This window comes from Amborella trichopoda, chromosome 1, assembly GCF_054954075.1.
Source record: "Amborella trichopoda isolate Santa Cruz 75 chromosome 1, AtrichopodaSantaCruz75HAP2 v2.0, whole genome shotgun sequence".
NCBI classification, from domain to species: Eukaryota; Viridiplantae; Streptophyta; class Magnoliopsida; order Amborellales; family Amborellaceae; genus Amborella; species Amborella trichopoda.
In genome coordinates, this window is record NC_142336.1 from 8801082 (window position 1) to 8814809 (window position 13728).

Sequence of the window (13728 nt, forward strand, 5' to 3'; positions counted from 1 at the left end):
CAACTTCGAACCCCTAGGGCGCTATCCAACTCCTTTTTGTTGTAGGAAGAAAGCCCCTTTGGGCGCCATCCAACTTATTTTCCTTGTCTAAAAGGAAGAAAATCCAATTTATTTTTGTTGTCTAAAAGGAAGAAAATAATATTGTCAAAAAAAAATAATGCTGTCAAAAAAAATAAAGGAAAAAGATAAAAAATAAAGTTTTTTTTTTTTTAAATAGAAACTAAATTTTTTATTTTATTGATGAATTTATTTGCATTATAAATCATGTAATGTATTATTTTTCTTACAGCTATTAATAATATATTTTAAATTAGATGATATTATAAGATATTTTGGATTTGTTATTAGTTGTATAATAACATAATTATAACTATAAACCAACAATTTCAATTTTAGTATATAATGTTACAGTTAAATAGGTTGTAATAATTTTGGATTATAGTTAGTTAGGTTGTAAGAATTTGGATTTTCTTTAGAGGATTAGGATTTTTTTGCCAATTTGAGATTTTAGTGGTCATTTTTCATCGATTTATTCCATTCTTTATTGTAATCCATGTATGAGTATATACTTCATCCATGATAATTCTATGATTTTTTTTTTGTGATGTAAATTTAATGGTTAACATAAGTTTATACAAGGAAAGAACATCTCAATATTCGTAAATTGATGAAAAAAATGAAAGCTAATAATATAATATTCAGATTTTTTATTGAATTTTTAAAAAACAATATTTAAAATAATTTTTTTAAATTTTAATTCGACCGTTTTTTAAACCCGTACTTTTAACCGTACCTCTTCCCACCTGTGTTCAAAAAAAATAAAAAATAAAAAATAAAAAATAAAAATTCCGTGGAAAACCACCGAAGGGGAAGATTTGCCCGCGTGAAAAAAGCCTGCTTCCTGCTCTCCTCTGGTCGTGCCTAAGTCCTCTGTCTCCCGTGTTCTCTGTCTTCCCCAACCAACCTCAATCTTTCTAGGGCTCTCAAACGTCTGCACTCTCTCTCTCTCTCTCTCTCTAGAGCTCTCGAACCTCTGCACTCTCTCTCTATGCACTAGGGCTCTCATACCTATGTACTCTCTATAGATAGAGCTCTCACACTCTCTGTAAATCCCTCTAACCCCAATTTGGGTTGTAGCCCTATCCAACTCTCCTATCCTCACTCTTCACGCCCTTGAAGGTATTTCAGGTATGTTCTTGTTGTTTTTAACTTTTCTCATCATGCAAAAGGGATTTGGATTGATGGGTTGTTGCAGAATACTTTTTAGATCAATTTTTTCTTTTTGGGTAAATTATCGGTAAATGATGGATTTTTGGGTTGGTTTCTCTCTCTTATGTGCCCTTGTTTCTCTGTGGTGCTCTGATTTTAATGCTTTCTCTGTGATGCTTTGATTTTTCTTGTAGCATCAGTAGCTCTGTAAATCTTTTCTTTAAGCTTTTTTATTCTTCATTTACTGTTTATTCATGCAAGATCTCTGATCAAATGCGCTACAAGCCTAGAACAGTACCTGAACGTTGATATTATTGATCAAATGTGATTGACACTATAGTAATCAATGAAACTTTAGAATTTAGATCAATGGATTGATTGTTTATGACTAGTTGCATTTCCTTCTTAGGATTGCACATTATTCCTTACTCAAGTAGTTGTTCCTTTTTAAGGATGCAACTTGGAGCATTATTGTGGTATCAAAATTGCTATTGTTAGAAGGCACTGCTTTCTTTTCCAGCAGTTTAGCAGTGGAATTCAGAACTTGGGGGTAAGAACCAAGTTGCTTTGAACCCATGTTTGTTCACAGGATTGCCAGGTAAATGTCTTGGCATCACAAGCTTAATAGAGTTGGGGTTATGAATTTAAATCCATTTTAGGGTATTATTATGTTTCTTTTGTTGTGGTTTTTACTATTTTATTGGATCAACTTGGGTTGTTATTTGGTTTAAGCAATGAATCTGGTTTAGCTATTTTGATTGACTTGGAGTTATTTGGATGATTGTTTAGTGGAATTGGCTCCTCTTTGGGTGTTGCCTTTCTTTAGATTTTTTATTTGTAGATGAAATCTTAGTTATTCTTTTCATTATTTCCTTCTTGAATTCACTAGAGCCATTTGGTCTTGCTTTTTATGGCAGAATTGATGTGTAGTTCTCATAAAACAAAAGCATGCAAAGTGATTGGTTAAATTCATCTCTAAAACAGCTTCCATTTAACTCTTTCAAGTCATTTACTTCATTGGATATATGGAAGTTCTACTAGGTACGTTTTTTCTTCTTTATGTTTTAATGTTGCTACTTTTCTTATTAAATATTATTAATTATTAGTATGATGAAAGTTTCAACTGCTATTTCAAGGATAAATAATCGGGGAGCCACTGAGAACTGAATGGGACACCAGGACCTTTTTGTCTTCTCAATGGGAAAACATCCCCTGAACCTCATCTCCTAAAAAGTATCAGCAAAGTTCACAATCTTGTTGTTGTTAATCAGAATAAAAACCATTTTCTGTACATCTTATGGCTTGATTGTTTTCTCATTGTATACAAGGTCCTCTTTACCCTTGTGTTTTTGCTATCAAGTTCTTCTTTTCTTGCGATGGTATGCGAATGTGAGATCATAGTAGCATGTGTTGTAGATCATTGTGGAAGAAGACTTGCTTAATGAGGTGTGGTCTAACAATAACTTCCAAAGAGAAGCTAAAGCCCCAGGGTAGTCTCAATATGGAAGTATGAAGATTTGTTATATGTTTATTGCATAATACCATTGAGTAGTGGCTTTTTATTGAATTTCACTAGGCATGCCTGCTGCTGCAGCAACTCCTTGTAATTTCCGTCTGAATGAGTTGTGTTTTTCAATATTTTATTTTGTTTTTCAATTTTTTATTTTATTTTATATAAATTAAACTTGTGATTTCTACCTTTAACTAGGAACTGATCATATCTGGTTTGTAGGATTCATTATGATCTATCTCATGATGAGAGGCACTTAGTTACATAGACCTTGCATTCTTTATATATTCTACAGAAGGCTTTTGTTAAAAAATGCCTAGATTTCAAAGGTTGAGCTCTGTGCTGTTGGTTATATTTGGATTTGAACCTGTTACCTTCGCAGTAGTTTTACTGAGTAGAAGAATATAATGCAAGATCGTTGGATCAAAATGCCCAAAAGGAATTGGTTACTATCCATTTGTATGAAGGGAAATTGGTTACATATATCGTTGGCATTTTGATAATTTTGACTGTAGTATCTTTAGACTTGATCATGATTATTTATATGTTAATGGACCAATACTTATCCTAGACTATCTTTTTTGGGCATTTAAAATAGAAAATTATATTTGTGGAAGAGCATTGCAAGATTCTGGTGATGGAATAACCGTAGTGCTTGACTGTTTCCTGAGTTTGTAAACCTGAATTCTGTCAAACTAAGAATTCACTGTAGTAGAAACATTTGTTAATTCACTATATTAGTCCATCACTATTGGTCAACATTATTTGGTATTAGAGTTTTATGGGAGCATTACAGGAAATGCTTGCATGGAGGTCCTGAACATTGAGATTGAATACCATAGTCAAGCTGTCATGAACGATCTTATGTTTTGAAAAATACACTTGATAGGTATGTCCGATTACTTTTTTCACATAGAGGTGTTTGCCCACTGATGTTTACCATGTACTTGTATGATTATAGAGACAAATGTAAGTATTTGCAAAAATATGTATGTTTATGCACATGATCAAGTGATCAGAAGCTTCTGGAGATAATATATGTGTGATGACTTTAGGCTCTTTATGGTCTCTTTATGGCTGTGAAAGCCATAAAAGTCCATAATAGGGTTGTGTTCTGGGCACCATATTGATTGATCATGCTGCATCCTCTTGCTCTAAGGAAAATCACATAATATCAATTTATATTTTCATTAGTAAATTGTATGATATTAAGACTATTTTGTTAGGTCAACAATGAAATTTAAACATTGGACATTTTGTTGCAGCCCTCAATGCCAGCTCAAATCCCTTGTAAATTGTATATATTCTTGTGTTACTTCATGAAAAACTATAGGTTTGGAAATGCTCATTGTTCGATACTTTAAAATCATGACTTACTTCGAGGTATTCTGGTTGGCAATCCAGGTACTTAGAACTTACTTAACATTCCTTGAGGTTATCAAACGCACAAACCAGGAACTTCTTTAACTTCCCGGAGGTTATCAAACACAGAAACTAGGAACTTCTTACAGTAACTTCTATCTTCTCAGCAAGGAGGAACTTCCAATTTACAGTTCTTGAACTTGCTTCCAGTTATCAAACACGCCCCAAATGTCTGATGTGGGAGAGAGACCCGTGAGAGATTGAGCGCAAAGGTTGAAAACTGTAAAGACTCGTGAGAGATTGAGCGCAAAGGTAGAGAACCGTAAAGTTTGAGAACTCTATAACGGCATAATAAAAACCGTAAAGAAAGAATGGCCTTCGGTCTAGGGTTTATGTAGTGCGAAAATATTATGGCATTTTGTTTGCCGTTGTAAGATTTGAAGTTATTACGGTAGAAAGAATACCGTAAAGAGATTGTTAACCATTACGGTACTTAAAGTACTGTAATAAAACTTCAATTTGGTACTTAAAGTACTGTAATAAAACTTCAATTTGGTACTTAAAGTACTGTAATAAAACTTCAATTTATTACGGTATTTTATTTACCATAATAATAATTCAACTTGTTACGGTATTTTATTTGTCGTAAAGCATAAAATGTATTACCATAAAAAGACTACCGTGAATGACATTTTGGTCCAAAAAAACTCGAAAATAGTGAAAAAGAGTGTAGGCAAGGATTTGAAAAATTGGGGGTTTTTTTTTTCTGATTTTACTAAAACATAGGTATAGTAGTGATAATTTCCCTAAATTTTACTTTTAATATTCTATTTGGATTGATATCATATACTCCAACAGAAAAAGTAATGAACTTTCATTTCTGATAGAAGTTTACACTCGCCAACCGAAGCTCAACCTCAAGTTATCTTGCCCAAAAACACCGCTCTCTCTCTTTGTCTCTATGTTCTCCTTATTTGCGCACCCAAATCTTGCTTCACTCTTTTCCTATTCGAGCACCTGAAGCCCATCCTCTCTCTCTCTTTCTCATTCTCTCCCTAGTTTATTTGAACTCTACAAGCCGTAGCAGAGGGAAGGTGCCATCAACTCTAGAACAGGTACTCTTTCTCCTCTCTCTATTTCATAACAACCACTAGAGCCTATTTTAGGTATGGCGAATCCCAAAGAATTTTATTTCCTTTCTGCTTTGTCTTTCTCTATATGCACTCCAAATCTTAGTTCACATCTCCCTCAATATCTGTCATTTCGTTTTGATCCATAAATCCATGCATTTAATTGTGATTTTCAAACTTCCCCACATTATTTGTTCTTAATGCTTGATTGCTTGATGCATTTCAAACTCTCAATTACATTTTGATAGTTGCTATCTTTTTCTATTTTCTTTGTTTAAGTTACCTTTTCTTTTTCTCCTGAATGAGAACAAACGAAAAGTGACTTTGAAGGCAATAAGGTTGTAGAGAAATGGCTTTGAGAGGAGTGTGGCAACTGGAAAAGTTGGTGGTAAGCTATTGTAACTGGGGTGGAAGCAGTCGTGGCATTAGGTGCGTTCCTAAAGTCTTTCACTTTTGATCTCATCTTATTCATACTTGGTTTTACTGAGTATTGTGTTGTATTATACGGTACGGTAATGATACCATATATATATAAATGATTATTTTGTCCTTATGTTCAAAAGAATTCATCTTATATAATTCATTTGCTTTCTGTTCTGTTAGTATAGTAATCATATATATATTTGCGTCATAAGAATGCTTTGTTATTCATACACAATCTGTTTAAAACTTTAAATTTATGATCTTCCCAATTGAAGGTTTACCCTTCAAATTTTTTAGATTTATATCGCAATCACATGTTTTCCCTTAATATAATGTCATATTAGTTTTTTTTTGGATGATTAAAGAAGATAATGAGGACTGTAAAAAAAAGAAAAAGATTTAGTTTCTATGAATTGTAATTTCCCTAGGCATCGTTGGTGACATCCTGGTATGATCCAAGATCCAGTGTGAGTTATAAAAGAATTCTAGACTTTGCAGTGAAATTTATAATGGAACAAAATAGAAAAGAAGTAAATTTAAAAAGAAGAAGAAAAAGACAAAACAACTAGATGAGGAAGGAACACAAGTCGAGATTTTATGTAACTTACATCTTCTCTGCTTACTATCAAGCGAAAGGAACTAAAGATTCTTCCAGGGAGACCTGAAACAGGGATGAGGTGTAGAAGCACATCATTCGAGTAGTGTCTCACAAGGTACTAAATTTTTTTGTATATCCAAATAGCAATAGGTCATTAAAGCCATACACTGTCCATTGTCGACGGACAGTGTAGATGTGCCCATGTTCTACTAAAGGACATTAAAGCAGATGAGAAGCTCATCTTTGTCCTTTCTTAATGAGATCTGATGGTGGATGGCGGGTTCTTGTACCCTATACTTTGCAAGCAATGTGTATAATATTTTTTTCTAAACCATTCACTGATGGATATTACTCTTTATTGAGACAAACTCACAGGTTTTTAAGGTGACATTTCTTATCATATGAAGGCAACATCAACGGTTAACAATGATGCTAAATTTGAAGGTATTTTCCATTGGAATGGTAGAAAAGAATCAACTCGTGCAAATAAATCCAGTTTGAAGTCATTGTTGATCTAAAAAGGGTATGTCAGTGGTCAGCTTGGTATGGCACCCACACAATCTGGGGTCTTAACATTGGGTTCAAGTCCAATTGACAAGTCATTATTGATTTATTTAATAGAAAAAATATTGACAGCTGGGAGCTTTACTGGAAATTTACTTTTATTTGGAACGAAGACTTCTCAATTTCATGTCTCCACTTCTGCCATATGGTTGGAGAAGCCAATCAAATAGTGAACCAGTTGGTCTCTAATCTTTCCTGACATGAGCAGTTCATTTTGGAATAAGCATCACCATGGATACAGGGATTCTTTATGAATTTGTTCCTCCAAACTGTTGTTTGTTTTATGTATCCTAGGCTTACTGTACTAATTGGTGGCTTTATGTGACTATTTCTAAGATGATCATGCAAGAAGATAATCATAACATCCTTTATTTGGTACTGAGGCTCGTTGTCAAAAAGATGAAAGGCTGCAGTGACATGGACAATGAACCTTTTGCCAATTCTAGAAAAGTTCTTGTCATGGTCAATCCCATAGTTTACCTAAAAGCTACATGCTATGCTTTATATCTCCCAAGTGGGTTTTTTGACTTCACGTTGTCCGACCATTTCCATTCAAAAGTTGAAATATATCTTGCATGTGATTTGACTGAAGGTTATCAAATTCCTCTTCCATAGCATTTCTCCTCCGCTCTTGGTTTGGTTCTTCTATAGAAGATCAAGGCCTGACTTAGGACACATGACATGGAAGAAAAAGGACACATGAGATCCCTAAAGGCATGATTGTTGATGACTAATATTATTGGATGCAAATTTAGATGAACAGAAATATGAGATGGTCGACATATGTGAGATGCAATAGGTATCTGAGAATTCATGCAGATCTAAAGACGGAGTTGGCCCTCTTCCATTGAATTTTCTAATGCACCAAGGTTTTAACTGAACTTGCATGCAATCAACATTAGGAACAGCTATGATGACTCTCACTGGGACCACTGTGTCCTAAAAGGAAGCATTTTGGGGGACACATCTGTGTCCTTTGCAAGTGTCCCCATATTCTAGAGACTTTGTGTTGAACATATTCAAACCAGGTAGTTGTAGACGAATGAATGAAACAGTCTCTCTGTAATTTGGATATCAGCTCTTCCTTTGGGATTTTTAACTATGGTACAGGACCCGCAGGCCCGCATAGTATATGAGATTTTGTAAATTTGTGGGCCAGAATACCCATTTGATATACCAGAGAACGTTACCATTGAAGAAATCAATTATAACAAATGTCAGTTCAGACGTGGAGGCAATGGGATTATGACAGGTGGAATTCCAACATTTCCTTGAATTTGCTTGTCTTGAGTTCTTGTTTAAGTTGAATGTCCATTAATTGGTTCTTTTAATATTAAATATTTATGTTTTTTCTATGTATCTTGTTTTTCTTGCTTTGTAAGACCATTGAGGACTGAATTTGAGATTATGTTGGAATGTAGAGCCTTTATGCCGTCATTCATAGATAAGAACCCCCAGCTAGAGGTGGTCAATGAACTCATCCGTGGCTAGCATCCTCATTTGAAGGCGTTCTACAGTAAGATATTGACCTTCTGATGAATTCACTTACCTCTTAAGTTTTTTTTTTTTTGTGTAAAGAGTTTTAAGCTTCTTCAGATTTCAAACACTGTATTCTCTTTTTTCTTATCTTGTTATATTTTTGCTATCATAGACCTAAATATTTGGTGTTTTCTACATAGAGAACAACAATGAGCGTGTTGTGTGTGTAAAGAACATGAAACCGGAAGACATTGTTGCATGCAACCAGGCTTAGGAATGCATTGGGAAGGAAGGTGATAAAGCTGAGGACGAGGCACGTCACTAAACATCCGAGTGTGCAGGGTACCTGGACCAAGGACCTTAAATTCTGAGGTGGTTTACTTCCCAAAGGCCAGCAGCTTGCGTAGTTTTTTGGCTCCCTTGCCCTAGGTTTGCATCTGTGATCATGGCATTTGTGTCTGTGGCCTTGAATTCTATGCTTTTGGGGGCTAACTTTGCATAAAAGGCAAGCAAGAATGACGGATGGGCATGCCATGTACCAATATTCTTTGTTGAACTATGCACAACTTTGTTTCTATAAAAATTTGAGAATCTTTGGTAAGACGAATTAGCAGCATCAGATTCTTCTTTATACAGAATACTTATGATAGCCTGGTGTGGCATGCTTTTGAAATCTTAGGAACTTGAGCAGTTTTTCGATGGAGAAGCTGTCTGTATTTGAATGAAAACACAGGTTTAGTCTTCTTTCATGGAACTTGTGGTCTTGGCTAAATGGTCTGTGTGTTGGCGTCTAGAATAGACCAAATGTGCTGGTTGCAACACTTGTTTCGCATTTTTGCATCTTTGAGTGGAAAAATTTAAAAGGTGCGGTTTATATAAGTTGTCACCTTTACTCATAGAACGAAGGCCGTGATTGTTTACATCTATTTTAATTGGACGGTAAATATTTGACATATCTTTAAAGATAATATTAAAATGTGGGTTATGTCTTTACTACACCATCCAAATGAAATTATTGTAGATTGCTGCAAGATTGCAACTTTATATAATTTTTTTTCAAATATAAAACTGCACGCAGCTCACCTGGAAAGCACTAATTGTTGTTACCTCGAGTCTTTTGTTGCCAGAAAAGGAGAGACATCATTCAAATAATTATTGATTAGAGGGAGAGGAGAGCTCTTTTTTCGTGAGACGAAGTACAGTTGCTTGTCAAGCCAAGGTTTAAAAAGCCAAAAACATGTCTTGGACGTAGGGCCCGATATATTTTAAGGGGAAATATCACTTAAACAAAAGTAGAAATTCCTTGCACCTTTATTAATAGAAATATGTAGTAGACTGTTACCATATGTATATATATATAAAGGGATTGTATACAATGCGACTGTACCTTTAATATAAGATGTTCACAATTCTTTACAACTATTTGATGCGAAATTTGGGAGCTTTGATGTGTCACAAAGTTGAAAAAAATTTCTTTTGAAGTTTGAGCTTGGTCAATAGAATAATTGCAACCACTTAATTTCACATCCAATGGTCAAGATTAATGTGATCATTTTGTATAAAAGGTAAACGATTATTCTATACTTTCCTATATATAAATATTTAAACCGAGTACATTGGTTAAGTAAAAATATGCATTTCTCCTTGGGTGTAGTTTGCGTAAGGTCACAACCTTAAACAATCAAAATTAAGATGCAGCTCAAATTTTGGTACTCTCTAAATTTTAACATACTTTCTCTCTCTAAAAGTTAAAATTTGAGATAGTTTTTTTCTCTAAAATTTTTGAGATAGTTTCTCTCTTTAAAAAATTTAGGTACTCTCTCTAAAATTTCAATACCTACCAAATGCACCTTATGTTTTGGGTCGAGGGAGCGGATGAGTGAAATCTATGAGCCTTGGAAATGCAAAAAAACAGGTTTTGTTGTGGAAATGAAATCATAGAAAAGTAGGTCTTATTTCTATGATTTTGATTTTCTTAATTTTAAGTATCTTAGTCTTTAAACAATCTAAACATTGAATTTTGATAATATCCAAGATATTAAGAATCTATGCTTTAAAATCCATATACCCAAACATACCCCTAGAGTCCCTAAAACCCATTTAGGGCTTTTTTGATATTTTTAATTTTATACAAACGCGGCCCAATCCTTCATTTTTTTTGACATTTCACACACTGAGAGGTCCAACCATGTGTTAAAATTGAACTCGTGTATTAATCTACTATGATTAAGATAAGGCATTATATGCTATGGGACCTTGCAAGGTTGCCAATCACTCCAACCTATTAGGTCAATTTGGATTGTTTAGGTGTATCGGGAAATTTGAGAATTTTTTTTTTTAGATTTTGAGTCCAATCAATGACACGCTCACAATCACCTATTTTTAAATCTGACAGATAAGATTAATTGTCACCTCACACTAAAAGTATATGGTATCTTTGTATACTTTTCTTTTAAAATAATTAGGCTTTAACATATAATTGACTGGTTCAGTGTCCTTTAAAATTTGAAATTTGAGTGTCTCCTTGCACTGTTTGGTTAGCAAGTGGATTATTAGATTGGGAAGGGGCTAAAGTCGTAGTGGGAGCACCTCATACCCTAGTCACCACAGTGTGGTTTCCATTCTCACCACTAACATCACCCCATTAATATCTTCAAAAAAATAACTCCTAATCTACTTGAAAAAACTGGTAGGAGCATGTCTTTCACATTGAATTACCAAAAAAAAAATAGGAAAATTTTCGTATATAACCCTACTTCCTCATATTAGTTCATGGTAGACCCTCCTTCCGTTTTTCTTTCAAGCGGCATAAAAAAACGCTAAAGAAAGAAAAGATTTCACTATAAAAACCTTTTGACTTTTGTCACCCTCATCTTTTATCACCCTTTTTAATGACTTTTGACCATAAAAATTAGCCCTAATTAAAAATTTTATACTATATCAACCCAAAAACTTTTTTAACATTTTTTTCCCTTTCCACCCATTAAAAACATTTTTCGGTTGAAATGATATAAACAGATTTATTGGGACTAATTTTTATAGCCAAAAATCGATAAAAGAAAGAAATAAGAGAAGAAGAGAGACAGGTGAAATATTTAAAGATTTCTTTACGCCGCTTAAAAGAAAAATAAAAAGAAGATCTACTATGAAATAATATAATGAATTAAGCTTCTATACAAACTTTTTCAAAAAAAAAAAGTGGATTACCAAACGGGCTCACCAATGAATAATAAAGCTAACCTGCACCGTGTTGTCACTCATTAAGGAATGGAGGCGAAAAATCGGGCCGTTGCTTTCCAACCGGCCCATTCAACTGATGCCTTGAACCCTGAATTAGGAATATCATCTTACTTTGTTCAATAGGTTTTGTTATCTAACTTGGCACTCCCCCACGAGACTCTTGGTTGATTTCTATTATTTCTAATTCACCATTTCTATTTTCTAGAGACCCTCAAATTAAACAAAAATTCAATGAAATTAACTGTTGATCACGATTCGTATCCACTTTGGATTCCCTCTTGCCAACCGAACCAGCCCAAGCAAAAGCAAAACCAAAACCAGGTTAAAGGGGTTCATAGCAATCAGCAGGTGGTCAAATGAATGGTACACAATTTGGTTTTTGATGAGCATGCCTGGATCATGTATCCCATGTAAATGGTACAAGAGCTACTGGGGCAACTACAAGTCGGTGCGTAGACTAGTGTCTTTTATTACACAGGCAGTGAACAGATGATCAAAACTTTCAATATCATTGTCTAGGGACTCTATAGGTCCCTTTAATTTTTACAAACGCCTGCTGAGAGAGGGAGAGACTATTATACACAACAAATAATTCACCAATCCCACCAGGGCAGAATTTCAAATGATACATCTATTGGTACAAGAACCCTGCCACATTCAACTGTGATCCCCTTCTTGGCCCCTCTTCATATAGCATGTAGAGAGAGAGAGAGAGAGAGGTCACAAATGAAGTAGGGCGAATGAGAAACTGTGGACTCGAGCCCTCCATCTCATGAACACGAACAATAAATAAGTCTCTCTCCATTCACTAGGTGGTAGGCAAATCCGTATCAAGCTCAATATCAGCAGGGTCTCCGACCCAAAGCCTCCCTTCCCTCCATTTAAACCTAATCCTCAGCTTCCCATTAGCATCCACCCCCATAACCTCTCCTCTACTCGCATACGTCTCCATACCCCAACCCCACCTTGGCGCTACAACCTCACTCCTTATTCTAACTTTATCCCCAACCCTAAAAGCCCTCACTCTCTCCACCTCCTCAGCCCGACAAACCCACAACCTCTCCACAAAACAAAATGCTACTCTTAGCTCACCCCCATTTTCTCCCTCCCCCATTTTATATACAACACCGATGCTCGAGCGTGTCACTGAACCCCATTGGTGCACAGGGGTCTCTACCGAGTCCCGAACCCTAATCCAATCACCCACACGCAAGACCTCTTCTTCCACTGTCTCCACCTCTGCTGGGTCCAAAGCCCATTGTTTCCCCCCAGCTCCAGTATATGCCCTAAGTCTACCATCAGCATCAACCCCTACCACTGTGCCCACACTTGCATGACTATTTCCCGACCATCCAAATCTCGGCTGCCGCACCCACCCCTTGACCCTTACTTTTTGTCCAATTGTAATAGGCTCCACTCTCTCGAGCTCACTCTGAGAGCTCTCCCATCTCTCTTGTTCCCCACAAAACCCCACCAACACTGTCTTTTCAACCTCCCCGTTATTCGCCATGGCTTCTCCATAGCCTTGCACTATCCCAACACTTCCAGGCCTCAAAGATCTCCATCCATTCCTTGGTTCTGTGGCATCATCTCGAATCCGAACCCATTCTCCAACTTCGAAAATCTCTTCTTTCTCGAAGTCAGAGGGGTCACCCTTCCAAGGCCCAGAAAGCTCAGGAAAGGCCACGCGCACTTCGCCATCTGCATGCACAGCCACCACAACACCCTTGGACTCAGGACCCACGCCACGCCACCCCCATCGGGGCTCAGAGAGGCCAGGTCGAAACCGGACGTGGTGTCCTACTTTGAAGCAGGATGTTTTCTCAACATCATTGTAGTGGACACCCCACCGGCCCTTCCTGAAGCAGGAGGCGAGCTCGAGGTAGGCTGTGTCCCCGACACTGTGCACCACCGCATAGCTGTCCTTGCCAATACCATGCCAGTCGTAGCTGGGCCGGGTGCCAAGGCTCTGCTTTAGCCGGACCCAGTCACCCACTTCAAACCCAGATAGTCGCTCAGCGTCCCCTGGCGCAACTTTCCAAAAGCTGGCCCTTCCGAGAACCCGAACCTATATATAAATAAGTAAGAATTACCAACTTTGGTTACTTAACCTGGAGTCCCAATAAAGGATGTAAATATGAAAGTTGGGAGGGAAACAGTATACTGCAGTCTAATGACTAAAGAAACCACAGTTGGGGATCATTGCTGTCTAA

General features: G+C 36.2%; 1 protein-coding gene and 1 pseudogene across 2 annotated transcripts in view; one reads left to right on the forward strand and one right to left on the reverse strand.

The window, feature by feature from the left end:
• Positions 1-850: 850 nt before the first annotated feature.
• LOC105421300 (large ribosomal subunit protein mL43-like) lies at positions 851-8876 on the forward strand (annotated as a pseudogene). The gene is made up of 6 exons (XR_016051214.1): positions 851-1188; positions 1662-1807; positions 2127-2250; positions 5550-5640; positions 8218-8312; positions 8476-8876. The product of XR_016051214.1 is annotated as a large ribosomal subunit protein mL43-like (transcript).
• A 3121-nt stretch (positions 8877-11997) lies between these two features.
• The window catches only part of KEG (protein kinase KEG), a 37178-nt gene continuing 35447 nt past the window's right edge, over positions 11998-13728 (reverse strand). Inside the window, exon 16 of the mRNA XM_011628195.3 lies at positions 11998-13583. Coding sequence (XP_011626497.1) covers positions 12324-13583 — 1260 coding nt within the window. The 3' untranslated portion in view covers positions 11998-12323. The remainder of the gene's footprint in view (positions 13584-13728) is intronic.